The sequence below is a fragment of the Pygoscelis adeliae genome, unplaced genomic scaffold (assembly GCF_000699105.1).
Source record: "Pygoscelis adeliae isolate BGI_AS28 unplaced genomic scaffold, ASM69910v1 Scaffold318, whole genome shotgun sequence".
Classification (NCBI taxonomy): domain Eukaryota; kingdom Metazoa; phylum Chordata; class Aves; order Sphenisciformes; family Spheniscidae; genus Pygoscelis; species Pygoscelis adeliae.
The window spans coordinates 3,254,134-3,281,319 of NW_008825430.1; the positions used below are offsets into that span (position 1 = coordinate 3,254,134).

Below are 27,186 nucleotides of genomic sequence, written 5' to 3' on the forward strand. Positions count from 1 at the left end.
GTACTGAATCCATCCCCTGCTAGCAATTAAAATGATGAGGCAAGCAGTGAGCCTGCATGGTTTGCAGGTCTCTGCCAGGTGTTCTACAGAGCGGACTCTTTGGAAAGGGGAAAAAAACACAGAAGATGCAAGGAGAGGCTGAGCAACCCTATCTTGGATCATCTCTGTAATGAGGCAATGGGAAGGTCCTGCTGTGAAGAAATTTGCTGTCCTGCAGCCTTGCAATTATTGTAGTCTATCGCTGTGAAAGGGCAGAAATTAACTGGAGGAAATGAGAAAAGAAAAATGGCTGCAGTTTTGTCTGAAATGTTAAGTAGTGGCAGAGTAGAGTCAGATGCACGCACATGGAGTCTATAGAGGTAATTTTTCCTCAGCTCCAAGGCCGCGTAGAGCAGATCTGCATTTGTTCAGCTGTGCAGGTAATTAGCAGAAGCACTCATCTTTTCTGCCCTCGGAACAAATGGCACCGTGCAGATCTATAGGAAGGAAGTTGATGTAGGCATTTCTGTCACTACTGCAGTTTCTTCACACTGGAAATCAAAAATGTATTCCTCGCTCCTGGAATTGAATAATTGATTCACAGCGGCAGGAAATTGTCTTTCCTGTGTGCCAAAACCAGTGTTGCTCAGCTGATTGACTTTAGTCCTTAAGGTGTCACCCCTTCATTCATGAAGGTGATGAGAATGACTCTGCTGCGGCGATGCACAAGCCTGAAAGCCAGTATGTTCCTTTGCTGCACAAATGTAGGGAGGGGCTCTCAAGTCACCCTTGAACAGGACCTCGTTGCGCTTCACCCTACAATTCTGCTACTAGCCACTGCAGAGCTGCGCTGATGCTGTTTGGTGGACCTGTTCTTGTTCTACATGTTCCCTTCCAGGCAGTATCACTTCTAGCGCAATCACTGTTCTTGGGGACTTTCCTGTAAATGTCACCGTAGATTTGGAGGAAGAGGGCATAATGGCTCCCCACTGTACCTTGCTTACTTTATGTGGCTAGAGTTGGCATAGGGTTTTTATCCACCCGTGTTGTGTGATAGTGAGGGGAAAAAACCACCCTGAGGAGGAGCTCTTCTGCTCCAGTGGGATCCACCAAAGTCTTTTTCATCCTGTACAACTGTAGGGAATGTAAAGACTAGAGCCATTATTTTTATCTTTTGGAGATAAATAAAATGTCATCATATTCAGTGAGAGCAGTAAAACCGCAGATCACATAGCTTAGATATTTTACAGGTACTGCAGCTTTCTCTGCCATACAGGCAAAAACTTGCAGAGATCAGGCTATGAAGCCCACGTTTAAATCGCTGGCGCATGCAGACTCACCTGGAGATTTCGCGTATGAGGCATGAAAGCAGGAGAAATTAATCAAAGCGTATGAAGCCAGGAAGAAATTGGAGATGATGGGAGCAATGGTATTCAGTTCAGCTGCAAGACACACACACAAGTATGACATAGGCACCAGTTTCCTAGACTGTTGGATAGCTTTTTCCTGACGATGCGTTAAATCTGGACACTGTCTGAATTTGTCATCTAGGGAGAGGTTGGGTATTTTCCTGTGGTACTAATTTAAGGCCACCTTGATGTACCTTCATTCATATTAAGTAATGTCTGCTGATGCTGATTTTAATAATATTATGTGCTATGCAAGGTTACTCTTATTCTACAGACTGGCTCTTAATGACGCAGATCTGGTGTAAATTTCAGAATTTTAAATACATAATTGAGAGGACAGATGTGTTTCACAAGAGACTTATCGTTAAAACGTACTGTTTTGCTTTTGAAATGGCAATCTGAATTTTCTCTACTAAACTTCCCATTTACTTAGTGGCACACAGTTTGAATTTCCAATCTTGGAAAACTAAATATGGTAGCTGGGATTTTCTGCCACCAGTACTGGCAAACTGGGATTTGCTTTGGAGCTGACTGTGGGGAAGGCTTGGCAGAGTAGGCTTCCTAATTATCTCAGAATTACCTCAGAGCTACGTGCAATATAAACTGGAAAACCATTTTCAAAGTTGGTGACTTTGCATTATTTGATGTAGTTCTAAGCACTGCCCTCTTCCAGCGGAGTGAACAGGAATTGCACCTACTCTGCGTCTTTGACAATGAGGTTATGGTGGCGCTGAGATGTTCCTAGAGTCCCTGTTGGTTTATTTTTGCCTTCTTTAAGAATAATGGAATTGCTAGCAGGGCTTTGAGTGTGCTTGGGCTTATGTCAGAGCTTACCTGACTGGAAATTTTTCTAACCGTAGCTAATCATTGTATTAAAATACCAGTTTATATAATTTCAAAACATGAGATTATAGCAGCTGCGTAACGATATACAAACCAATCAAAATGAATGCCATAGCAATCACGAAAGTGAGAACATATCCCCTGATGGGCTCGTTGTTCTTTCCGTATCCTTTGGCAAAGAAGTGGAGCGCTTTGTAGATGTTGTCCTTGCAAAGAGCCTGGTAGACAAATCAGAACTTAATTCTTTTAAGCAGTGCTTTCTTACATCAGAAGTAGTTCACTGTGAGCGACAGCTTGCTAGGCTTTTGCTAAACAAAAATTAAATCTATCTTAGTATTTCAAGTACATCTACTGCTGTGGCGCATAAAAATTCAAATAAGGTGATAAGCCAATATCCTCCTATATTATTATACAGTGGGAAAACAGAATCACAGGCATTTAATACTTATTCAGTGCTTTAAAAAAAGAATAACTGAATAGCCAAATAGAGTCTAAATTGGAGGAAGCCGAAGCACAAATCAGTGGCTTGGTGTAAGTTGTACAGGTTATCTTTCTGTCCCATGCCCTCTGTTCCCATTCTGTCCGCACTGCTGCTGCCCAGACAGCTTCTGGACAGCCTGTCTGAGCACACCTGCCAGCACCTGAACCTGATGGGCCTGAGGGCTCCCGTGCATATTCCTGGCACTCCTGCGCTTACAGGGTGGCTTTCTGTAAGGAGATAGAAGTGGTCCTGGAAGTGGCCTTGCAGCGATCTATAACAAGCACGCGTGTATCCCCCGCTCCTGCAGCAAGGCTGAGCTCTGACCAAAGGAACATTGTGACCCGAAATGCTCACCCCTGCATGCGGGTGATCAGACCTGCCTATTTCCGTTGGAAAACATTCCACATACTGTTTTCCCTGCCTCTTCCTCCCACACGTGTCAGTGTTGTGTAAATATGTATCACATTTGGCACATAGGGTTCAACTAAGTTGTATGTCTTCATAGTGAAATAGAGTAGAAGGAAATGGGTAGTTTAATTTTACCTGGAAAACTTTGGGTGCGCTGACAAGAGATGCCAGAGCTGATGACAGAGTAGCAGAAAAGATGCCAGCTGTGATGAGAGGACCAAAACCAGACACCATGCTCATCACCTTTAGGAAAAAAAGAAGGAAAAAAGAATAGTCAGGCTTGCATTTGGATACACTTTTTGATCACAGACCCGTTTAAGTACCCTGTTTCTATGTGTCTCTGCTTTTCACGGTCCTAAATTCAATATACTACAAACCAACTGTGAAGGGAAATACTATTATTCCTGTTTTAGTAAAAAGCAATGGAGGCATAGCCAAATTTTTATGCAAGTATGCAGCTGTCTGCTGAGGCAGACGAGTACTCCGTGAGATCTTCTCACCTCCTTTACTAACTGTTGCTATAAGTAACAGCCTCTACGTGATGGGTAAATAGCCAGCTTGTAGCAAGAAGGGAAAATGGAAACAGCAGGAAAAAGCACCAAAGTACAAAATGTGGTTGGAGGCACTTTCTTTGGTTTGGTTTGGATTTTTTTTTCTTAATTATTTAATATGGCTAAAAAAGAGGGAAAATGCCTGATTGTGCTGGCATAACAGCAGTGCTGCGAACAGTAACGACGGTCACCGTCAGGCCTCCCTCAGCCCTCCCAGAGGGGCTGCACTGGCCTCTGCGACCACTGAAGCAAAAGGGTTGCTGAGAAGCATCCGGCAAGGAAGCTAAAAGGTGAGGCGGACAGATGTGATCGCCAGATGCTTTTTGGTGTGTAGGAGGTAGTCCAGGAAAGACACCAGTTAATCCTGGAGATTTGTCAGATGAAGACATATTTTTTTCTGACTTTAGTCTGGCAAGATAAATGAAAGAAATGAAACTCTGTTTATGGCTCTAGGGTGGTCACTGATTTGAAGGGTTGCCCTGCGTCTGGGCAGCTGAACTGAGGTGGGAGTGAGGATGGCGAATGATCAAGAAAGGAAGGAAAAGTCATCTGTGACAGGGATATCCCTTTTAAGGTGGTTACCTAGCCCTGTCATTTAGCAGAGCCAGCTGGGAAAAAAGCAAGTGACTTTAAAAGCTACAAGGGCTAGTTGAAAAGCAAGTGCAGGTGGGTGGTGAGCTCCTCTCGCGGGCTGTGAAGCACAGGGGCCGAACAGACATCTGGGAGCCGTGGTTGTCAGGCTGCAGAAGGAGTGCTTTACTTTGATGCTTTGCCTAAGCTTTATTTTGAAGAATAAAAATGGCAGACAGTCTCTCTCTGGCCTAGGAGAAAGACCCCGTTACTTCTCACTGGATTTTTCACTTGACTATTTTTGGATACTTTTTTTTAAGAAGTCAGAACTCTCTTTTTGTACCGTGGCGCAAACCTTTAACAGTGACCACAGCACCCCTGAGGAAGAATCGCATCCGTGTGTAAAGAGCAGTGAGGTGAGATGCTCATCTGGCGAGAGTTCCTGAGGTCTCTGTTAAGTCTAGATTTTGAGTTTGAAGATGTTACAGCATGTACTGCTGCATGGTACCTGTTGAAAGAGGAGGTAAAGACCTTACCAGAGCGCTGGGAAGGCTCGTGGTGGGCAGTATGAAGGTAATGTGGAATGCAGGCGACTTTCCCCTTTGATTATTCCTATAGGTTTTTACTTTTTTTAGATAAAAGTGGATGTCCTGTTGTAGTTAGTTGTCAGCAAATAATGGGTTTGCATGTTTGTACTTTTGTATTCATGTATTGCTTATGATTACACGTATTATCTCATTAAAACCTGAAAATTATTCATCAGCCCATAATCACATGGCTGACTTGCACATCTGGAAAAATCATAGCCTAGGCTGCAGGCAGATGATCCATTGCAGCTCATTCCAGGTACAACTGTATCATTGATGTTCCCAGTAGCATCTCGTACAACACAGGAGGCTGTGGAAACAATGATATATTATTATTTTCCTTCCTTGTGACATCGGAAGAATGTTCTTGCCACACTTTGACTCTTAGTCTGCACGCATTTCGTACAACTGCTGCCTTAGTCTCAGCCCAAAGAGCAATGTTTCATGTTGGGCAGAGATTACTTCTCTGTATTGTGGCTTAGTTTCTCATGTTGTCTGTAAGCAAATATGTACTTCTGCTACTTTTAAAATAATCAGCCAGTTGACTAATGAGGACTAGCTTATTTCTGAGAGTGGAGAACCAGATGGAGATCAACAATACATTAACTAACTCAGAAGTACATTGTCCGCCTGTGACCACTTTTACCAGCGCCAGTATTCAAAGGAAACGGGTCAGTGAGGCTCTTAGGTCTAGGCATACACTTTTTTGTTTTGTTGAACAAGGACACACGATTGCTTTAGAGACACAGATCCTCAGCTGTTCAAATTGTCATAGCCCTGCTGATACCAATATGGTGAGAAAAACTTTCAACAAGAGAAATTACCTATATTCTTTCTGGTTTTGGTAATATTTATGTGGTCTTTTTTTGTTTGCCACCAGAAATGGGAAGAAACATAGGAGTTAACTTAGAGCGCTGATCTCAACATCTTTAGTGGCCAAAATGTAAGTTTATATGGTGTCCTCAAATACGTCAAAACCATTGTTATTGAAAGTCCCAAAGTAACCATTATCTGTTTAGCAAACCAATATGCAAACAGAAAGAAAAAAAGGCATTGCACTGAAAAGCAGACAGCTCTGAAGTTGAAATACAGCTATTGCTTATGAGAACAGAACAATGCATTAACACGGATTTATAACAGAAAGTGAAGAATGACTATTTCAGCTTTAATTGCAGGGGAAATTTAGATCCAAATAATGCAATAACCTGAGCTGCAGCTTGACTGGAGTATTCTGCCTTTTGCATAAAGTACAAGGACCACAAAAGTCAAGAAGGCTTGAGATTCACCTCCCAGAAAAGGGAGTACCCCGCAGGGCTTTCATGCAGTATTGAGGTATTTGCTCGTAAGGACGAGTGTCATTTACAATGCTTTCTTACAGTACTATTAAAATAGAAAAAGAAAAATCTTTTTCTGAACAGAGATTTATTGTACCCTTGCAATGAGAATTTAATTGCATATTCCTCCAACACAGTTCATGGCTTCAGTACAGGTCCTCTTTTTACTCTTGTGTCCGTTTTGTTACCTCACATTCTGATATTGTAGAGCACCGAGTCACGTAGTGCATCTTCTTTAAGACAGGCAATTGATTTCTGTCTTTGACATGTAACACCCAAAATGTGTGTGTTACCCTCTTACTCATGAGTGCTCAGTAAGACAGGTGAGAGCGAGTACAAGCCACATGAAATTTCAATGTGAATGAGGAACAAAAGATCAGCAGATTGATCAGAGGTTCCTTTAATCTTTACTACGCTCATGGATACTATATGCTAGTGGTCTTTGTCACTGAATCAAATGCAAAAGTAACCATGCAAGTTATAACAAAAAAAAAAAAAATCCAGCTGCCAAACAGGGACTTTTGTTTCTGCTGATAGCTGCTTTTTTTCCCCACTGTTTTTACATACAGTAAAATCAAAACTACTATCTCTCTACATAATAAATCCACAGGATGAAAAAGCAATGAGGTTAATAATTCATTAGCATACCAGGCTTTCAAACTTTTTTAACTGTATAAATTAAGACATGAAGCAGAGTTCTGTACTTACCTACACATATTGCAACGCCAATGTAAGCAACTGTTGTAATCAGAATGGCCAGCATTGTTCCTCTGGGTATCGCACTTTGTGGATCCTTAAAACAAAGCAGTGACCAAAAAACCACTGAGTTTGTGTGCTGCACTCTGATTGCGTTTGCATGTTAGCGAGTCCTGCCACACTGTGGTGTGAAGATACCTTTAGAGGGTCGATTGTCACCACTTAGACCTGCACTAACAGTTCCTGTCTCAGCAGGTGGATAGTGAAGCAGCCCTGGGGGGACCCTGGACATGGCGAAGGGTATTCTGCAGGAGCCGAGGTCACGTTTATGGCAGCAGGAGAGTCCGGAGCGCTGCATTTCTGGCAGCTCCAAACTCTCTTTACACTGCAATGGGCTTTATTTTCATGTTTAATGATATAATGGGTAAACAGTTACTGAACTAAGCATCAAACTCGTGGATGACAAGACTGGACCATGTTTGGTTAATCGGTAAGATAGATGCAGACAGTCACCCTGTGCAGAATACAGTACTTTTGTGATGAGCAACTATGAATTGTTAGTTGTGTCTTGACAACAAGCTACTTCCTTTCGCTCTTTTGACTTTTAATTTGGATAATTTAATAAGGCTGGCTTATAATGCTTACAGACTGGCTCACAACAATATTGGCTTTCATTGTGCAACTGTAAGTAAGGGTCCAAAGATCTGCCTCATACATTGTAATATTAAAGGGGATTTTAATACTAGCTAATCTTACAATTTAGTGTGTGATTGTTTATGCTAGGAAGCATTCTTTATGAGTTAAGTTGGATTAGTGAAGTTTTTTAGGTTGAAGATGCGTGGAATACATTTTAAGCCACAGACTTTTGTGCTTTTATAACTATGCTCGTTGCATGGGGAAAAAAAACAGAATACAAATTTGGAGTGTCATGTGAAACACGGATGAATGACTTAACTGTGTTAATAAAATTTTTAAATGAAGTAAGGATTTATTGAGCTGAAAAATAATTGCAAAGTCACTTCAGCTGCATAAGACCTTTTGCCCTCTGATCATGGTAACTTCAATTTATGCAGTTCTGATGTGCATGTCTTAGGTCACTTTTTGTGGAGTCTCTTGCTGCAATCTTACACGCTGTAACCTTAAATCTTAGGATTAAAGCTTCTTACAGCTTTTACAACTTTTAAACTTTATCAATAATTAAACACATTTAATATGATGTTAACACTTCAGGGCCTGCTCCAAAACCCACCGAAGTCACTAGGAAGACTAGCTGTTTCGGTAAGTAGGCTTTGGGCTAGGCCACGACTTGAGTGTGTAGCGGCTACAGAAGCATAGGTGTTTGCAACAGATTCTAAAGAAAGTTTGACTGGTCAATTTTACACCTTTTAAATACTTCTTAGCTTGTCTTTTAGATTTCTGGAGAGGCTGGTTAATTTAATTAGACCTGTCTAATGCATCTAAACGTGCTCAGGAGGGAATCTGCAGCCTGGAGGACTTGGTTATAGAAATCCGTATTGCCAAACTGACACAACCGCAGAGAGGCAAGGGGAGAACCGCTTCCCTTGGTCTGCTCAGACTCTTCCAAATAGCTTATGAAAGAAGTGCTGCTGCTTTGGGCGCTTGCCATGTATAGAGAGCGCCATATATGGCAAAAGAATTATTTTTGTTTGATAAAAGGATGGAGATTGTGTGAGGCTGATTCAGTCTCGGTGGACAGCAGTACAATGATTTTTGTTTTTTTAATTAAAAATGGAATCTCATAGACGCTATTAGTGTCTCAGTTTCTACCTGTTTCTCTCTGTGCTTGGCTTCAAGAGCAGTCCTCTGAAAACAAAGGAGATGAGGCATGCAACTCAGTGTGAGGAAGGAAACAACTGGCTGTCAGGGTTGGTAGGATCTGGTGAACTTGTGACTGCTGTGCCAGTACAGAAATAACAGACCTTTGGTTGAATCCTTAAGTGTACAAGACAATGGGTCTGCATGATAAAGCCAAATAACTTCATTTGACATGCTGGGGTTATCAAGGTGTGAGCCACATTGTTTTGGTGACCTTTTTTTTTTCCTTTTTTGTTTTTTTTGGGGTGTTCTTTTGGTTTTTTGTTTGGTTTTTGTTGTTGTTGGTTTAGTATTAGATTGCAAGACTTGAGTTATGGGTACCCCTGGTGCATTTCTGAATTTCTTGAAATATTACGAAGTATTGCATTGCTCCACATTTACTAGAGATGTTTTACCAAATGCTTTGCTGAGCTTTGAATTACTTCATCTTTACGTTCAGCTTTAAACACTCTTTGCATTAAATACACTGTGCAAGGTCATGAAAACTAGAGGGCACTCAAAGTTAAAACTAAATTCCTGTCTCTAATTTCCCAGTATGTTTAGGTACTGGAAATATCACCCCGTACAACTGCTATCCTACAACAGGAGAGCGGGGGGGACCTGGCAGAATGGCCGCAGCAAGACAATTGGGCACCCTTGGACCTCCTTTCCCTTTCTCTTCAGACTCCTTTCTTTTGTCACAGCTGCAAACCTGCGGCTTTTCCTTTGAGGAGCAGTAGTGACATGGGATTGGGACATACTTGCTTTCATGAAATGCTCTCTTCGCTTTGCCCTTGCTATGACCCTGAATAGAAAAAGCCGGTCTCCACCGATTCTTGTGAGTACAAACATGAGCTTTACAGGTGTGCTTTTTGGGATGATGTTTTAGGAGATTTTGCAAAAGAAGAGCGCCAAGAGATACACGTGTAATTTCTCTTATGTCATATGCTGCTAATGGACCGTTAATGATATATTAATTATTACAGGTTATTGAAACATGCTTTTAAATGATACAGCAACCCAAATCTGAATGCAGTAATTTTTGTAAATAGCCATAATGCATTATGAGAGAAAATGTGAATTGATGGTTTTAAATAATAAAGCAGTTACTTAGAAGTGAGTTTTGCTTCCCAAAAGAAGACATGATTTAAAACTGAATACGGTGTTGGTTCATAATTTGGGTTTTTGTTCTTTTTTCAGCCTATGGGTAGTAGTATGAAGTTAATGAAATACGTACTTTCAGATCTCCTGAGATATTGGCTCCTGCAAGAATGCCAGTGGCAGCTGGGAAAAAAATGGCAAACACCGAGAAAAATCCTTCTCCGCTTCTGAAATCTGGTCCGAAGTTTTCTGCAAATATTGATGCTGCAAATACAGGTGAAAATGAAACATACCACCAGGATTTGATTCCAAAGTTACTTAATGAAGGAGGTGAATAAGCTAGTCTTTCACGTCTGGACGACTGGGTTTGAATCTGTCTCATATCATAAGCAAAGTGAATTTGATTTACTTAGTCTGGTCCCCAGTAGGATGTGCTTGCCTGCATCTCAGAGCTGCAGATCCATATTGAAGTGACAGGAGTGTCACCACAGCACTTGCATTTAGCTCTGTGTAGAAGTTTGTCTGTGCTCTGCTGATACACAAATGACTCAAGCTGCAGCTAACTGTGCTGTCAGCTTCAGCAGCAGAGAGACAGACTCAAAATTAAAGATGAAATAAATTCCCTTGGTTTGCAAGCTTACTTAAACTTGGGCAGACGATACTGATCTCGTGACCTTTTTCAGTGGAATCCTTAACTCAGTATGAAGCCAAAAAGAATGCAAACTTATTATTTTATGATAGATAGCAAGGTTACTTGCCTTGGTAATTAAAAAAGCCTCTTGCCTTCTTTTCGTTGTTGGTAGGAATGACTGTCCCAATGAAGAAGTTTGCAATGGCAATAAGGAGAACAAATAGAAGAATAACTTGAGCCTATTAATAGAAACAAAAAGATTTTCCCGATGATTTTAATTTGCATTGACTGTGGAGATGGCTATATGGTAAGTTATCTGTATGTGTTCCCTACGACAGATTACTGATTTCTGTAGTTTTCGAAAGATAGCTGAATCAGCTGATGACAACAGCAGATAGTTTTTACTAAGGGAGTTATGAAATATGTCCTTATAATTTAGTTTTTGTTCGTTTCTTTACAAGAAAAAGCAAAATGAAACAGCTAATGCATTAATATCAAGTATAAGACATTTTTATGTTGTTATAAAGTTTGTTTAGTTGCCAAGGGTTATAATATCAAATTGTTTTTGTGATCTCTTTTACAAGTAGTTCTAGTCTCCATCACAGCAGAATGTAAAAATAAGGGTGCTGTTCTGGACCTGATTTCGCTAGCTGTATTCCACCCTCTAAAGTATTTCCATTGGAATTTCCATTTTGAACTTCTTTTTACAGGGGAAGGAACAGCAGAAATCATTAGGGATTAAGGAATGGACAGCAAATAGAGCTCTTCCGCTGAGTAGAGCTTGAGAAAGTACAGTGATAAAACCATATATTGTTTTTACTACTGTTTATTCTGTCAAGCAGCCTCAAAACTAAGGGCAAAAGGGGCACTTACCCAAGGCTCTAAATGATGCCATGAATTATAAAAATCAATATAATCAAGCTGTCTGCAGAACACAAACTTCCTCTTCCCTTTTAAATATATGTTCAAGGAAGAGCATGGAGTAATTGTGCTTTCATTGAATGTAATGATTAAACCGCTGTTGCTTTTAGAAAGGTTAAGCGTAAACTGAAACTGCGTGGTTTTGAAAACTCCACCTGTTGTATAGCTTTCCTCACACACAAATGCTGTACAGTAGTCTAATATACTGCTTGCTTTTATGTTCTTTTAAAGGTTTACCTTTGCTTCCCATTCCATGCCAGCAACAGAGATGCTGAGAAGACACACAACAGTTATGGTACCTATTATTCTGATGTCATTGGACTCATCTACCATCAGTGTATCACTCTCCTGAAAGCAGTAAGAAAGGTTATTAGAACCAGTCCTTCTCGGCCCAGCTGGTGGGATCAGGTAACAAGGTGAAATAGAAAACAGTGAGCTGACAAAGTTTCAGAGATTTGTGAGACCGAGGGTTTGTATTTCATGTTCCAGCTGGCTCTTTGTCGTTGGGGTTATTTGGCTGTCTACTTAGATGTCTGTTCCTTTTCTGGTTTTGAGATTCTTGTGGAGAAATATATGCAATATATTCATAAGGTAGAAATAATGGAGAAACACTCCATGGCATGTTTAGACAGACCAGCTTCTTCCCTGCTAAAGATGTCCCTCAAGCCTCAGCTAAAAAGTATCACCACTTAAACAAATACGTAAAAACAACCAACCAACCCTCAAACCAAAACCAAACCAACGCCCCCCAAAACAAAAAAAGCCAAAACAATGTACTTATATACATGAAACATCTACATTTACCTTAAGAAGTTCTACAACTGTTTCGGCAAATCCAACTACGTACATAGCAACTGCCACTGCGTTCGCAAAAGCAAAGATAAGCCCTATAGATCCACCAAACTCTGGGCCTAGACTTCTTGAGATAAGATAGTATGCTCCACCTGCAGACAGAAATGACAGTTATTTCAGCACAACTAAATGCTCAGTTTTTGCTCATTTTTCTCACAGAAATAATACCGCAGGAATCTCTGCTTTTAGCCTAACAAACATAATCAATATTTGCCCTATATTAATAGAGGACACTGATAAAAAAAGGAATGTGCTTTGTACTGGTTCTGCCTTCAGCCTTTTCTGTATGCCTTTCTACTGCAGCAATCTTTTTAGTGCATATCTTAGCATGCAAAACTGGACCCTCAAATATTTTTTTCATGATACATAATACAGCAACACAGAGCAGAGAGAACCTCACTTCCAGACAGGTTCTAACTTACTTGCATCTATCCTAATGTTAGCAGGAAAGATCGTATTCTGTGGTACATTGTTAAAGCTCCTGCATAGTGATGCAGTGAATCTTTAATCTTTTTTGCATATCACCATAAATGGAGCATATTATTTTGTCAGTTAATTATTTCATCTCATCTCACTGGCACTTAATATTTATTGTCAGGAAGTGTTTAAGATTATATACGTTTTAATTTCCTGTTGATCCATTGAGAGAGATCACTCCGAATATATTTATTTATTATTGCTTTGCTTGTAACACAGTTATCTCAATTCCAATTTTTTTTTCTAATCCAAATCTGCAGATTGTTGTATTTTTCACGAGATCATATTCACTTACCTCCTCTTACTACTCCATTAGTGCAAATGGCAGACATGGAGATACCTGTTAATGTTGTTACTACTACACTCAGACCAATAACTATGATTCCAAGACCTGAAAGATCCGAAAAAGAAAGTATATTCAAGTGTATTCAAATACCTGTTCTGCTTAAATGCCGTAGTAAGAACTTGCCATTTTCCACAGAGGTTAAAGCAGACCGGTTATAACTTTAAGGCTCTGAAATGCACTAAAACTTCATTTCATAAAATACCTGACATGCACTTTTCCAGCAAAATTATTTACTCATCTTCCAAGGAGTGGCTGAAATGTAAGGGGTTTTATAAAGAAGGTATTAAACTGAAGATATCCACTGATCTGCATCGGTGATCAGAGGGGAAGAGATGCCTCATGCTCAAGTTTGTCCAAGGACGTCCAGCCTGGAATGCTCTGAATAAGAAAGACCTGCTGAAAGGCAACAGAAGAACTCCATGAAAAGCCAGAAGCCATCCCTCGCTCGGCGTTAGGCAGGAACATCTGAAACGTACTTCGCAGACTGAACTGAAATCTGGGATTTATTAAAAGTGATAACTCAAACATGCCATAAATTGTGATTAGAGGTGGCTAGAATAGTTACCTTCCAGTTCCTTTAGATGTACCATTTGGTTTATCGTCCCTCTGGTTTGCCTCATATGAAAATAATACATAAAGACCTTTTTGGGCTTGAAAGCATTAGTAACCCTAAGATTTTTACCTCCACGGACAAACCCATTAGTTGCTATTGCAGAAGTTGACAACCCAGTAATTGAAGTTACCATCGTGGCGAGAAGAATTATGATTACTCCAAGACCTGTCAGTAATAAGAAGATAAAATATTTTACTCGTGTTCCATGATTCCTACAAATCATTCTCTCTTTAAATTGAATTTTCAGGCCAGAATCGGAGCAATAAACTGAAAAGATGGTTTGTTGACCACTTGCAGTTTCCAGAACGTTTCCAAGGATTCCATGTCACGGTAGAAAATTATTACCATCAGTCTCCAAGCAGTGATTCTTTCTGATAGGAGTACCCTAGCCAGAAACTCTTGTGATTTTCAAAGGCTGGAGGAAATGAGCAAACACGTGTCCCTTGGCATGGATGCTTACGTCTGCCTTTAATATACATCCTGGCTGTTTAAGTGAAGAGATCGACACATTAATCAGAGCTCTTGTAAGAATGCTGCTGTATTTCATCAGTTAATTAAACACCGATTCAGAAGAAGACTGACTGTATAGTTTCATAGTGCACCAGGACAAAGAGTCTATCGGGTAGAGAGACAAGACCTGACTGCGACCCTTCTGTAGCCTCACTGGCCAAGCTATCGAGTGCTGCGCTTCCCCACTCTATCTCCCTCTTGCCCTCCAAAAAGTAGTTTTACTCTAACACGAGACAAACATTTGAAAATGGAAATACTGCTTCTTAGATGCCATTTACTTTACCGGGTGACCTGTAATGTGTAATCTTAGAGAACTTAGAATTTATTTTTTTTTTTAGCAGATACCACAAAATTGTATAATTAAACAGAAATAATCAACCGTCTGAAGATCAGCGATAGGTGATTAGTGATAGGTGAACTGGGTTTCAGTTTGAGTAAGACTCTGAAGTCTGAGTGTGTTTCCAATCTTTGGCTATATGGTCAGGTTTCTGTTAACTTTGTGAAACTGTGCTAGAAACTAGAAGCTGTATGAGTAGGAGGTGCCCGGCATGATTTAGAATCATAGAAACTTCGGTTGGAAGTGACTTCTGAAGGTCTGTAGCTCAGCCTCCCAGTCATAGCAGAACTATTGCCAACACAGGATTAAATCAGTGATGGCTTTGGCTAGCTGGGTCTTGAAAACCTCCATGGACAAAGATCCCACAGCCTCTTTGGATATGTTCCAGGGCTAGACCACCTGCCCAGTGAAAAAGCTTTTCTTTGCATACAAACTGGACCTCCCAAGCTACAACTGTGGCCATTGCTTCTGTTATATTTTCTGGCACTACCAAGAAGAGTTTGGCTCTGTAGTTCCAGAATACTTTCTTGTTTCAAGTCAGGTGAAGAAATAATATGACATTTTTCTCTCAAGTTTATTGCTTCTATTCCCATTTGTATCTATGAGAGGAGGGGGGGAAAAATTTAAAAAAAAAATGAAACCATTACAGTTTGGTGCCAAACATGGAATCAGTTCTTAGTATTATCTGAACTTGCTAGTACTTATGCAATAGCTCTCTTGTTTCTGTAATGTACATAGGTCTTCAGTGGGGAACTGAAGATTATACATTGCTTGTAGCGATATTTATTGACCAGGGCTCGTCCAAATTGAAACTTGGATCCTACAACTGACATCCAGCTAGAAGTACTACAAATATATTGATCTATCTGCCGTATTTCTACCTTCTGGCTTCCGGATCCGATCCCTGACTTCAGTTCATACTGGATGGTTATAGACATCCAATCCCTGAATGAATGTTCTTTGCTGCTTAAATTATAGCCATGTTATCACAATCCTTTAAGATAAAGCAATGTGGCGTGCGAGATATATACAACATAGTGTAGGATATTTAAAGTGATTTGGGCCTCTAATAAATCATGTTTACCCTATTGATTTCTGAACTCTTACTATAACTAGTCATGCACTGATTTTGTATGCAGGTCTGTATATAAAAAATCCATATGGTCATTCCTTTTGGTGAGCTACCATTACGTAGAAGGGTATTGTTAAACCATGCAAGTTTTGTGCCTGAGAAGTGGCTGAATGAATCTTTTCATCAGCTGTTAACTCTTAAACTGAATAAGTTAGACACATTATTCTTAAAGTAGTTTTAAAATTATTTGGTAAGTGCATGTGCATCCTAAAGAGTATTTTCCCAGGATTTTTCTATTGCATTTCACGATTCATGTTGTTAACATGTATATGATAAATAGGGGCTGATATTTCTTTGATGAGCAATATCTGCTTAAGAAGGCTTTAATGTTATATATTTAAATGCTTTAATGTATATATTTAAATATATATATTTATTTATGCTTTAATGTGTATATTTTAAAAAATATTTTAACATTTAAGAAGAAAAGTGCATAAAATAAAGTGACTCAACCAAAACATCATTGTAATATAGCGTAATGTAACATCATTGTAATATTCGGGGCCAGGTTTTCAGTTCACAAAAACTTGGTGTTTTTCCCTGCCTTTGGCTAGCCGTTCCTTGTATAGGTACAAATACAGACTTCGGAGAGCCCCCAGATGTTAGGTGGAAATACCAGCCTAATTTTGGACCTGGAACCTTGTCCGGACCATACTGTCCCTTTTTTCCCAGCTGATGATAAACGGAGAACCTTGTTGGAACATTATTTTTTTTCCCCTGTAAGAGCTTTTGCCCGAGACAGCCTATCAGGATATGGAAATAATTGGGTTTTCTTTCTTTGGCCCTCTAATGACGGGGATATAAATGGTGCCCAGATGGTGGTTTAACTGACTCATTTAATTTCGATGTTAGTAGCAGTACCCAGTGAAATCCCTGAGCCTTGGTGATGATGAGCTTCCATCACTGTTCTCCTTAAGCAGCTTGGCTAGGGACTTAAAGCTCATTGCTTATAAGACATTCAGAAAATGCATTGAGAAATTATTCAAATGGAATTTGATGTCTCATTTTCAGAAGTAAAACTAACCTCCTTACATAAGGCGTGCAATTTTAAAAAGCAATAGCAGAGCAATAAACCATAAGAAAGGAGGGTCTGCTTATCAGTGAATTAAAATAGTAAAATTAAATGTGAAAGCAGAAAGGCTGTAACTGATGTTGGTGCAAATTAATGTTAAAATCTGATTAAAGTTTAGATTGAAACCCAGGCATATGGCTGCTAAGTAAGTTGTTCTGAAATGAATTACTCTTGCCTATGGCTATTCTCACACCTCAAAACAAAGTAATACTTCTTGATGATCTCAATAAGTTACTAAACTGCCCTTAAAAACTAATTTTGCATGAAACCCCAGAGCAAAGTCTTGGCAATATTAAGATGCAGAATTTTCATGGCAAGGCATATACTTATGAGTGCCCTGGGCTGTACGCTCTCATTTGGTATGCATCATAAAATCAGCAAGCACCCCTTTGTCAGGCACAGTGCTAGAGCCACGCATGGAGCACTGCAAAAGTAGGTAAAGTTCTTCCGCTTAGTTCTGGAACTTTTATTGGTTGGGTTTTTTTTTTTTTTCCCCTCTTTATGTCTCTCTGAGTTTGTGGCTGGATTTTTTTTTTTAATAAGCATTTCACCTGTTTCTCTTTTTTTAAAAGCTCAGTCTTGCTCAAGTGAAACTTCTGTGAAGTTACTGTGTTTTGTTGGAGATGAGACTTCAACCATGCAAAATTTTGGAGATGTTGCGATTCGGTGTTTCATTTCACTTCCATTAACAAGGAAGTGAATGATATTTATATTCAGTCTGAATTTGAGGACCGATCTCAAGATCAGGAGAGTTGACGCCCCGAGGCCGGAGTTTGGACTCCAGCTCGTGTCTACTTAATATTTCCATTCTGCGAGAATCCAAACTGGGATAGTTGCCATCCACCCTTTGGATCGCTGCTTTTTATGACATCTGGGTGCCAGTCAAAGATTGGGGCCCCATTATCCTGGCCTGTATGATCATGTAACACAGAGGGACGCTGCCGTCGCAGTCCACGTTTCTGTGCTTCCCCAGAGCAGCAGCTCTAAAAAGGAAGCCGTACCACACAACAACTACGGATGTGTTGCGCCTCACTGAGCTTGCTCTTCTAGTTGCTGGAGATTCTTGCAGTGTCGTGAGCGCTTTCCTCTCTCACTGGTTTCACTGAACACTCAGCAACACGCTGGACGGAAGCCTTGGGGCCCAGTCTCCCAGGGACCGGGATCTGGGATTTGGATTAATTAAATTGCACGATGAAGAAGCAAAGATACAGCGCACAGTGAAGTGTACGTCGTTAATTTATAGGAAAGCTGTAGCAGAGTTTTTAAAACTTAAAGTTTCATAGTACACTAGTATCTAGTGCTGTGCTATAGTTAAAAATAACAAAATCCTGATGAGATGAGACCTCCTTCCAGTTCTGTTTTCATCTTTGCAGAGAAGTGTGAAGAAGCGTTGTTTTTAATATGTAGATGACAAGGTTTGGGATTCACAGATAAGCAAAGTGTGAACTCTTAAAGGTTAACTCTGTACGCACATATTAGAAATTGGCCCGAGTCATGAAGTTTACATCTGTTACAGGATCTAAATACAAATTTCACTAAAGCTTAGAAATACTCAAATGTGATGATCATATGCATAGTTAACAGATCTATGCCTCTAAGCAGTAATTTGGCTGCGAGTCTGGAAAATTCCAATAGTTTGGAGGATTAACATCTTTTACCCTGGCAAGCATTTGAAAACATTATTTAGTTCAACATGCAAATGCACATCTCAGATTATATATTAATCATGATCATGTATAGTTTATCCTCTTTATCCCTTTCACTGTTGGAAATGATATTAAATAAGATACATACCAATTCCTGCTTGACCTACAATCCAGGAAAGTCGAATAAAAAGCATCACACCCCAAATATTGAGCATACATCTTACCTAGGTTTTAAACAAAAAATACTGCATTAGTGCAACGTTGAAAGTACTGTTAACAACCAGAAGGGCGATAGCGTGCGTTGCAGGCTTTCAAAAAGCACCCCAACCATCCCTCAAGTCCACCTCCCTCTCTTACTTCTTAGACGACCTTAGTGTTGCAGAACTAATCTTAAAGTTTATTTTCTTTTAATTTTTTTATAAATGCGGATAAGTTTCTCACCAGCACACCCTTCACCCATCCGAACTTGACAAATCCTGCTTTGTTTTCCTCTTCCTTGCTGACTGCTGTCTCATCTCCAGCGGTGCTTTCTCCATTAGCCACTCTCTCGACTGAGCCGGTGCTCACGGCTATGTTCTGAAGGATCACACAGAAGACAAATACATTTTTGTGCCAAGCAGAGGACACCTGACCCCATAAGAGAGACGTGGAATAACGGAATTCCAAAGAAGATCAGGTTTTACTGTCTCTGGAGTAGAGTGCAATATTGTGCTCGCACCAGGCATCAGCAGGTGGGCTTGCTAACAGCGAGAAAAGATGAAAGAATCACTTAAGCAGAGTAAATACGTTATTATCTGATACTAAATTGTTTTTATTGTGAACTGTATTCAACGTATATGTTGTGTTGATATGTTAGTAGAGCATCTAACATAATGAGGGTCTCGTGGTTGGCCTTTACAGGCTGCTGCAACAATTTACGAGTAATGCTAACTGTAGGAACAGGGATAATTGCTCACTAGTGAAAAGAGACCTAGCTGAGCGCTGCATGGCAAAGTTACGTGGCGAACTCTGGTGTTTTCTGTTGGATAAAGTACAAACATAATTGCAGCAGCAAATGGGTAACGTATTCTTGAAAACAGTCAGAGAAATGCCAGTGAAATGTAGTAAATAATGCAGTAAATGAACAATCCTTTCTGTGGTTTAGCCACCTCTGGTATAACCATAGTAGAGAGGATTAGGAACTGCCATATTTGTGGGGTAACCAGAATAAATAGCCCAGAATTTTAGATTGTTCACATCCAGTTACAGACATAAATCTGTATTTTATCTCTTCAGCTCTTCAGCCCCAGAATCTTTGAGGCAATTTAGCATCAAGATAGGAATTGGTCACAGTACTGAGGTTTATACTCGTTGTCATTGCTGCTTTGTTTCTTTTTTTTTTTTTTTTTAATACAAAGTTCTGACTGGTTTTGCAAGGAGTTGGCATTAGGTTAACTGTTGCCAAGTAATGTCTGGGTCCTCTGCAAAGACCTTCAGGAGGGACCATGTACCTTGCCGTAGCCTGGCAGAGGGTCAGGAGCGTGTGTCGCTTCTGGAGAGGAATCAAGATGCTTTTAGGGTTTGGAGGGGGATGAAGATACTTCCAGATTAACTAAACAGGTCAAGGAGGGGAAACATCCGAGATTCTATGCAACATATAAGGTTTTTTCATCTTACTTAAGCTTCAAGGCTGTTTCTGTAGTTTGTCCATGGACTTAAAAAAACCCAACAAACAAAACCAAAACAGACATAAAGACCAACTGTATATGACACTTACGCTAATGCCCCCCTCATGGACGGGGGGCTCTAGCCACTGCGGTGCAAGGCTGTAGAATGCCTTTGACACGGTACATGCAGGATTGTGCTCGCAAATGAGAAATAAGTGACTGGGTAATGCATTTCGACATGGAGTAAACTTTGGTGCCTATGGCCCTTTTGGCCCTGAGTGAAATGGGAATACAAGATCTATTGAAAGCCTGTGACTTGGAGCTCCGGAGTTACTTAGATAATTTCAACAATTCTTACCCTAAAATAATAATGGCTGTGTTTGCTCAAAATACAGTAAATGATTAAAGTGAGTTAAGGAAGATTAGCAGAATAATATGAAGGTTTTTTTGCTACAGTGGTTAGAATTTCAAAGGCAAAACAAAATAAAAGGGTTTGGTCTTTGTACTTGAAACAAGTTGTTTCCTATGTACTTTGAATTAATTTGTGCTCTCTGTTCCATTATCATAAATTATGGCCTTAAACCTTCCATAAATGCATTTTAAATTGGTGTGCTTTAGTGAATGATTGGTTATTTACCAAGCAGCTGTACCTGTGCTACTCATGCATTAAGGATGTGGAATAAAAGTGACAGAACATTTTGAAAAGCTACCAAAATAAAAGTTAACTGCTTTTTTAAAAAAAAAAAACCAAAACAAAAACATTTTCCTTTCCTTGTTTCAGAACAGTTTAGTCTTCATCTCTCCTGGGCTAAAGATGATGAGCTCATCAAGCCTCTGTAACAAGTGTGGAGAATAGCCGAGATGAAGAAAGGTTAGATGATTTCTTATGTAGGCTAAATATTAAGCCCAAGTAATTATCACCAGCCATCAGCTGTGAAATAGCACTTAGACTATTTTTTTAGGGATTTAATTGGCGTTTTGTGGCTTAATGTGTGCAAAATCTGACACGTCTTGCTAAAAGATGACACACATTCGACTCCAGCAGTGTGGGAACTAGATATTTGAAGTTCCTTTCAACCTGCCTTACATTCTGACATTTGAAAAATTACATATTAAAAAAGTCTATTAAATATTAATATTTATCTTCTGATGTTGAACCCAGCATCAAAGCACAATGGGAATGCTTATGTGATGTTTAGAAATCTGAAGTCAAACATATGTCACTTCTTATGAGAATCTGGCAATGGGCTTTGAACGGGACAGTTGCCTTCAACAATTTGAGTTTTAAAAAAAAGCTGGGGGTGAGGGGGATGGGATTACCTTGGGGTATGGTGTGGTAAGCCCAGAGTTTAGTGTTAAAGTAAAAAGGAATAAAGCATCTTCTCCAGAACTGCATCTTGGGCTATTAGTCCAACCCCCGTACGCACTCATCCCCTCCTTAGCGGTGGCTAGAGAGCCTGCTGCACGCTGGGGCTGGTGGATAGGCACCCCATCCAGCTCCACGTACTGCTCTTCCCTCCTGATAGGCGCTCAGCCTTCTCATACCATCTTAATTCTCCTCCCCTACTCATCTACTATTTGGTGACCTCGTGTTTACTCTTCAGAATAAGCGCTGTAGACCGAAGTGATTTGTCCCAAGGTCACAAAACGAGTCCGCGGGACAGCCAGGAATAGACTCCAGCCTTGCTAACGGCGGGTCGTTTGTTCCAGTGCTGTGGTTAGTGGCTCCCAGGCCAGGGCCACAACTCGCGTAAGGGCACAGCGGGTTGCCGGTGTAAGAAAAATCCCATTACCTCTGACATTCACCTTCCTATTTTGAGAGGCATAAGGTTATCCTTCTGTAAGCTGGATACTGGAAAAAGTCTGGGAACGACCAAGCTAGATGATGCTCTTTTCTCTTCCCTAACAGTCCCAACCTGTGAAGCAATTTTCCCTTCGTTTTATTCTGGGATGGAATCTGCCTTCTTTTTAATCTTCTCTAAGTGAAAGCCTTAAAAAACCCTAAACAAATTAATCTAATTTTGTTTAAAATAAACCGTTGAGAGATGCAACAGCAAAAAGCCTGAATTTTCCGGTAATGGTCAAAACTGAAAATTCCTTAATATGCTAATGTTGAGTACATGTTCAGTCAGCATTACGTTCAAAGCCAATACATCATTTTTCCTCTCTCTGGCCACAATCAAAGTAAATTACTTCTGTAAGAGGTAGTTTCTTCTGGGCATGGAAATGTATTTGGTTCCTTGAGTAGCAGCTTACACATCTGCAAATGAGTAGGGATACCAAATTCATGTTCTTCCCTTTTCACGTCCACTTTGCATTCATTTTTGGAAATAAATGATGACCCAGGTAACCTGTTTCTCCTTTCTATGTAAGCCATTTTATGCAGGTCTGTGGAGACCTTAATTTAAATAAGTCGGGGCAAAACTAGGAAGCTGTCCTAATAAAATCCTAAGGAATCAGGTCCTAATTTCCAAATGGCTATTTTTTTTGCTCGATTTCATTACTTTATATTAATCCTCCTTAGGACAGGTGTACCTCCAGAGAACTGGAGTTTGAACAAGATCTGGACCAGCATCCAAAAATCAGATGCTTGTCCAAATTATTCAGACCTCAGAAGTATGTAAAACTGAGCAGAATGGTGATGAGAGCATGTTTTCTCTGGAGATTTCTCATTTCACTATTGCCCAACACAGAAAAAGAATAGGGGGTTTTGCTACATATTGACAACTTCTAGTCTGAGTTTGACTGTAGAGGTGATCCCTCTCTTTCCAGCCCTGCCCTGACAAGTGCACAATTAAGAACCTCAAAAAAGGTTTGACTTTAATTGTGTAAGTAGGTGTATCCTGTGTCTCTCCTCTGCTTTTTACAGAGAATCTGGTATTGTGGCTTAAGGGGGAAGAGTCTAATTTTACCAAAGTCAGTAGAGTATCATAATATTCCACTGTTTTGCAGTAGGTTTTTTAATAGTTTAACTGTTTCAAAGTGCTTAATCTAGTTGTTATTGTCCCCAGAAGTTCTCGTTACAGCTTTCCGCGCTATTTATTTTGCATGGAGGTGATTCTTCCACATAGGGAAATCAATCAATCTAGATATGTGAACAGACAGCAAAATTCACCTATCATCTGAGGCAGTAACACTGAAGTTAGTGAAAATCTGGTATTTGAGACTTAATAATACTACCAACTTCTCAAATTCTTTCCTGTGGAAGTTTTGAATGTGCAAACCCCAAAAGATTATACCTGGCCAATGTTATATTCTTCTGGCAAGTAGCCATAGAAGGTGACAGAAGTGAGGATTATCACGGTAAAGGGCATGTTTTGGTATTTCGTTATTCATTTACTGTAGCGCCTATGTGGAAAAAAAAAAAAAACCGGAGCAAACAGGAAGAGTCTGCTGAGTTTTTTCCATAAAATCCATTGGTCATATGCATCAATAGTGAACTCCTCCATTGTGTTGACCAAAAGTAGGTCCACTCAGAAGGGGAGAGGAGAAACAGCCCTAGAAAATCTTTCAAAGGCAGGTTAGCCAGCGGTATGCTGTTCGGTAGTTCTCTCTGTAAGTGTATTTTACATGGATATAGTCCCATCTATTACATGAGCAAAGTCTAAACAGCTCTTCTGTGTGATGGATTAGGAGGAATTTAGCCAAATTATTCCTCTATAAATGCTTTCTGTGTAGTCGTTCAAGAGGCTTTTCAGATTCTCTCCAAATTCATTGGTATAATGAGCATGAAGGCCTAAATTCATTCACTGAATCAGTACCTGAAAACTGTTGTCTGCTGTCCCTCTTCTGAGCAAACACTCTCAACCTCAGCACCCTCGTTCTGGGTTCTTCCTGCTGTTTGAATGGTTTGTCGCAGCAATTAACAGGTAGTGCTTTGGATTTCTGATTAGTTGAAATTGCATTTATTGCACATAACGTTTTTTTTAATACTTATAGATATGTATATTAATGAATACAACAGAGGAATCTGTGAAACTCAGTTATGCATTGATGTTAAATTCAAGTTTAGAAGAAGCGTGAATTGTGTAGCTTGGTTAAATTATGAATTGACATTCATCATCTGCCGTCCTGACTCTTAAGCGAAACAGAAGAGATTCAGTAGTTTTATACTTTTAGATGAGATTAAGCTATGTTTTTCTGCTAATCAAGTACATTACTATCACCTCCTAATAAAAATCTTTGCTTTGAGCAGGGCACAGGGCGGAAAACATACTGCAGCTACCAAAGGAAATATAGTAAGTGATTACTTGTACCTTTTTTCTTGGGCAAGGTCCATGAATTCAAGGACTTTCTCATATTAATAAACAGAATTAACAGCCTGGAAATGGAATAGGGAAAATTTGTATCTTTCCTTTCCACTTACCTTTGCCAGTTGTTCATGAATTTCTAATAAGCTTGGTCTGCTGAGCTTATTCCCACTGACGCTGCCAGTGTTTCTATAATAATCAATTTTGGGAACCGGGTCCACTGTGTTATGGCCAAAAGTCTGTAGATAATACATTTTAGTGTGAGTATCATAGGGATGTAAACTAGCTTCTGTTTTCTCCCCATTTTGAAGGAAATTGTCATATAATTCTCTTTTTCCTGGTCTGTAACTGATTCTCAGTCTGTTATGTGCTTCATCAGTGAAAGATGTTTCTTCATAATGTGGTGGGTCAGAGCCCACATCCTCTTGGGATGTTTCATTGTTGTCATGGCTTTCATTAATTATGTTAACTTGAAACCGATTTGCATTTGGATCCAAGAATACATTTGGCGAATTATTCATTGACATCTTCGGGGATGCTGTAGACTTAGGTCACTGATCCGTTTACTCTTCTGTGGCTGCAGCTACAGCAAAGGGTTTAGTGCTGTTGCGTATGAAATCTTTGCTCTTAGAGTAACAAAGTTCTGAGAAACTTTTCTTGAGATCTCTAAGCGGTCTTCCTAATGCTGTCCACTGTGTTTCTGCCATGAAAAATATAAATAAAACACTTCTATTAACTTGCACAGTTAGACAAGTTTTCCACCATAAGCTCTCCCCCGCCTCACCAAATATCCATGAGACTGTCACCCTATGAGTTGTTGAGTAAAAAAATATTTGAGTCAAAGACTGAGTTTGTGGGGATGTTTCCATCTGTGACAGAGGCACTCGACCCCTTCACCAAACTGGCGGTAGTTTGGTACAGGCTCCAAAGGAGGTAAAGGCCTATGCCGTAAACGGGCCAAGAACTCCCCTAGTTCCAATCTGTTCTCTGGAAACCCACAAAGGAGCGGAGTGACACAGCGAGCATCGATACCTATGAGCTTGGAACACCGACCACGCGATTAACACGTGAATAGCGGGTGGCTTTTCCAAGACTCATTTATCAAGGAACAAAGAAAGTTGTGGGTACAAGGAGTCTCATGCATGCCTTTCCCATCGCATGTAATTTGACTACAAGCCAACCACTTTATCCCATAAATATGACAGCCGAGGTGAGCCTCCTTTGAGCTCTCCCGGCTAAGCAGCCTGGCTGCATGGGGTCATCTCCCCTTGAGCTGGGACGCCTCTCAAGGTTGCTCTTCAAGGCAGAGAGACCTTTTACCAACGGCAGATCTTTGGTAAGCGACCGATATCGCGCATAACCTTGCAGTATGGTAACTTTGATTTTGTCTTGGTAACTTTGATTTGTGCCTTGGTAGTTTTGAATCATTGTTCAAACGATTGTGCCATACAGTAATAGGCAAAAAACCTTGCCATCAAAGTTTGTTAAGTCGCGCTTTTACAGCACCATATTAAAACCACTTTTGCTAATAACCTTTGACAGCGATTCTTTAAGCGATCTAAATCACCCATTCGTGACAAATTGGCGTAGTCGGCAGGATCCTAAATCAGGATTCGCGACACAATCTATATAAAACGGGCTTTGGATGAGATTCTGAGTACCTAAAATTGATTTTCAAATATAGCGTTTCTTTTAATAATGCAATGTTTAATTAAAGCCAGCAGTACAAGGGATGTGACGCAAGATTCCATGAAGTCCATTTACTGTTTATGTTCCACTTATTATTATGATACCATGTATATTTCTCTCATAGTCTAGAATTAAATTTGCATGAAAAGCTTGAATCAAATACATTTCTTTTAAATTAACCACAAAAGCTAGGCTTTAAGTTGTCAGTAGTTCCAGGATGGCGACAATTTATGAGCAGGAAATTAAGATATAGCAAATTGATCATTTTTTAATGTAAATAAAATTAATGTAATATGAAAGAATAAATAGACAACTGAAACAGATCCAAAAATAGCATTGGGTTTCCTAAATTATAATGGAGAAAATAAATTGCTATGGTAAAGTAGTCATTATTGAGAAATATTAACAATAGCGCTAGGCATCGGAAGGTTCATAGAATTTTACACTCAATTTTACATTTGTACATGCAAAACACCCTTTAAGACGATTTGAAAGGAATTGTAGCAAGTCATAGAATCACGCAGGTTGGAAGGGACCTCGGGAGCCTGTCTAGTCCGACCTCCCACTCAAAGCAGAGGGAACATTGAATGGAAATCAGGTAACTTAGGGCTTTCACCAGTCAGGTCTTGACATCCTCCAAGGACAGATTCCACAACCTGCCTTGTCAGCCTATTCTAATACTTAATTGTCCTCATAGTGGTTTTTTTCCTGTATATCCAGTTGGAACCTTCCGTGTGTCACTCTATGACCATCACGTCTCACTCTCCTGCTGTGCACCTCAGTAAAAAGCATGGCTCTGCCTTGTCAGTAACCTCCTCGTAAGTATTGGGGGGGCTGCTTAGGTCCCCCTAATGCCTTTTCTTCTTCTGGTTAAACAAGCCCCGTTTCCTTATAGGGCAAATGCTCCTACCCCCGACCGTCTTGGTGGCCCTCCATCAGACGCACACAAGTTTATCGACACCTTTCTCACATGGGCAGGTTGGGGGGAACAGGTAGACGAACTTAGAAACAGGGTTCCAGGTGCAGTCTGATGCGTGCTGACTAGAGGGGAATGATCACTCTGCTTCATCTACTGGCTATGGTCCTGTTAACCCAGCCCAGGCCACTGTTCACCTTCACTGCTCCCAGGGCATGGTGCTGACTCCTCTGTAGCCTGCTGCTCACCAGGTCCCTTCCTCCAGGAGAGCTGCTCCCTGCCAGTGAGGCCCCAGCCTGTACGGTGCAGGGGTTTAGTCTGTCCGAGGTGCGGGATTTGCATTTGTCCCTGTTGAATGTCATGAGATTCCTGTT

At 40.2% G+C, this 27,186-nt stretch overlaps 1 protein-coding gene across 1 annotated transcript in view; it reads right to left on the reverse strand.

Annotated features, from left to right (window-relative positions):
* Nucleotides 1-27,186, reverse strand: part of SLC12A1 (solute carrier family 12 (sodium/potassium/chloride transporter), member 1) — a 52,716-nt gene that overhangs the window by 24,177 nt on the left and 1,353 nt on the right. Inside the window, exons 2-14 of the mRNA XM_009330947.1 lie at nt 24,324-24,907; nt 18,753-18,887; nt 18,460-18,535; nt 12,951-13,046; nt 12,131-12,270; nt 11,564-11,674; nt 10,533-10,644; nt 9,911-10,038; nt 6,871-6,955; nt 4,987-5,138; nt 3,256-3,363; nt 2,326-2,449; nt 1,320-1,421 (exon numbers count right to left, since the gene is read on the reverse strand). Coding sequence (XP_009329222.1) covers nt 1,320-1,421; nt 2,326-2,449; nt 3,256-3,363; nt 4,987-5,138; nt 6,871-6,955; nt 9,911-10,038; nt 10,533-10,644; nt 11,564-11,674; nt 12,131-12,270; nt 12,951-13,046; nt 18,460-18,535; nt 18,753-18,887; nt 24,324-24,734 — 1,780 coding nt within the window. The 5' untranslated portion in view covers nt 24,735-24,907. The remainder of the gene's footprint in view (nt 1-1,319; nt 1,422-2,325; nt 2,450-3,255; nt 3,364-4,986; nt 5,139-6,870; nt 6,956-9,910; nt 10,039-10,532; nt 10,645-11,563; nt 11,675-12,130; nt 12,271-12,950; nt 13,047-18,459; nt 18,536-18,752; nt 18,888-24,323; nt 24,908-27,186) is intronic.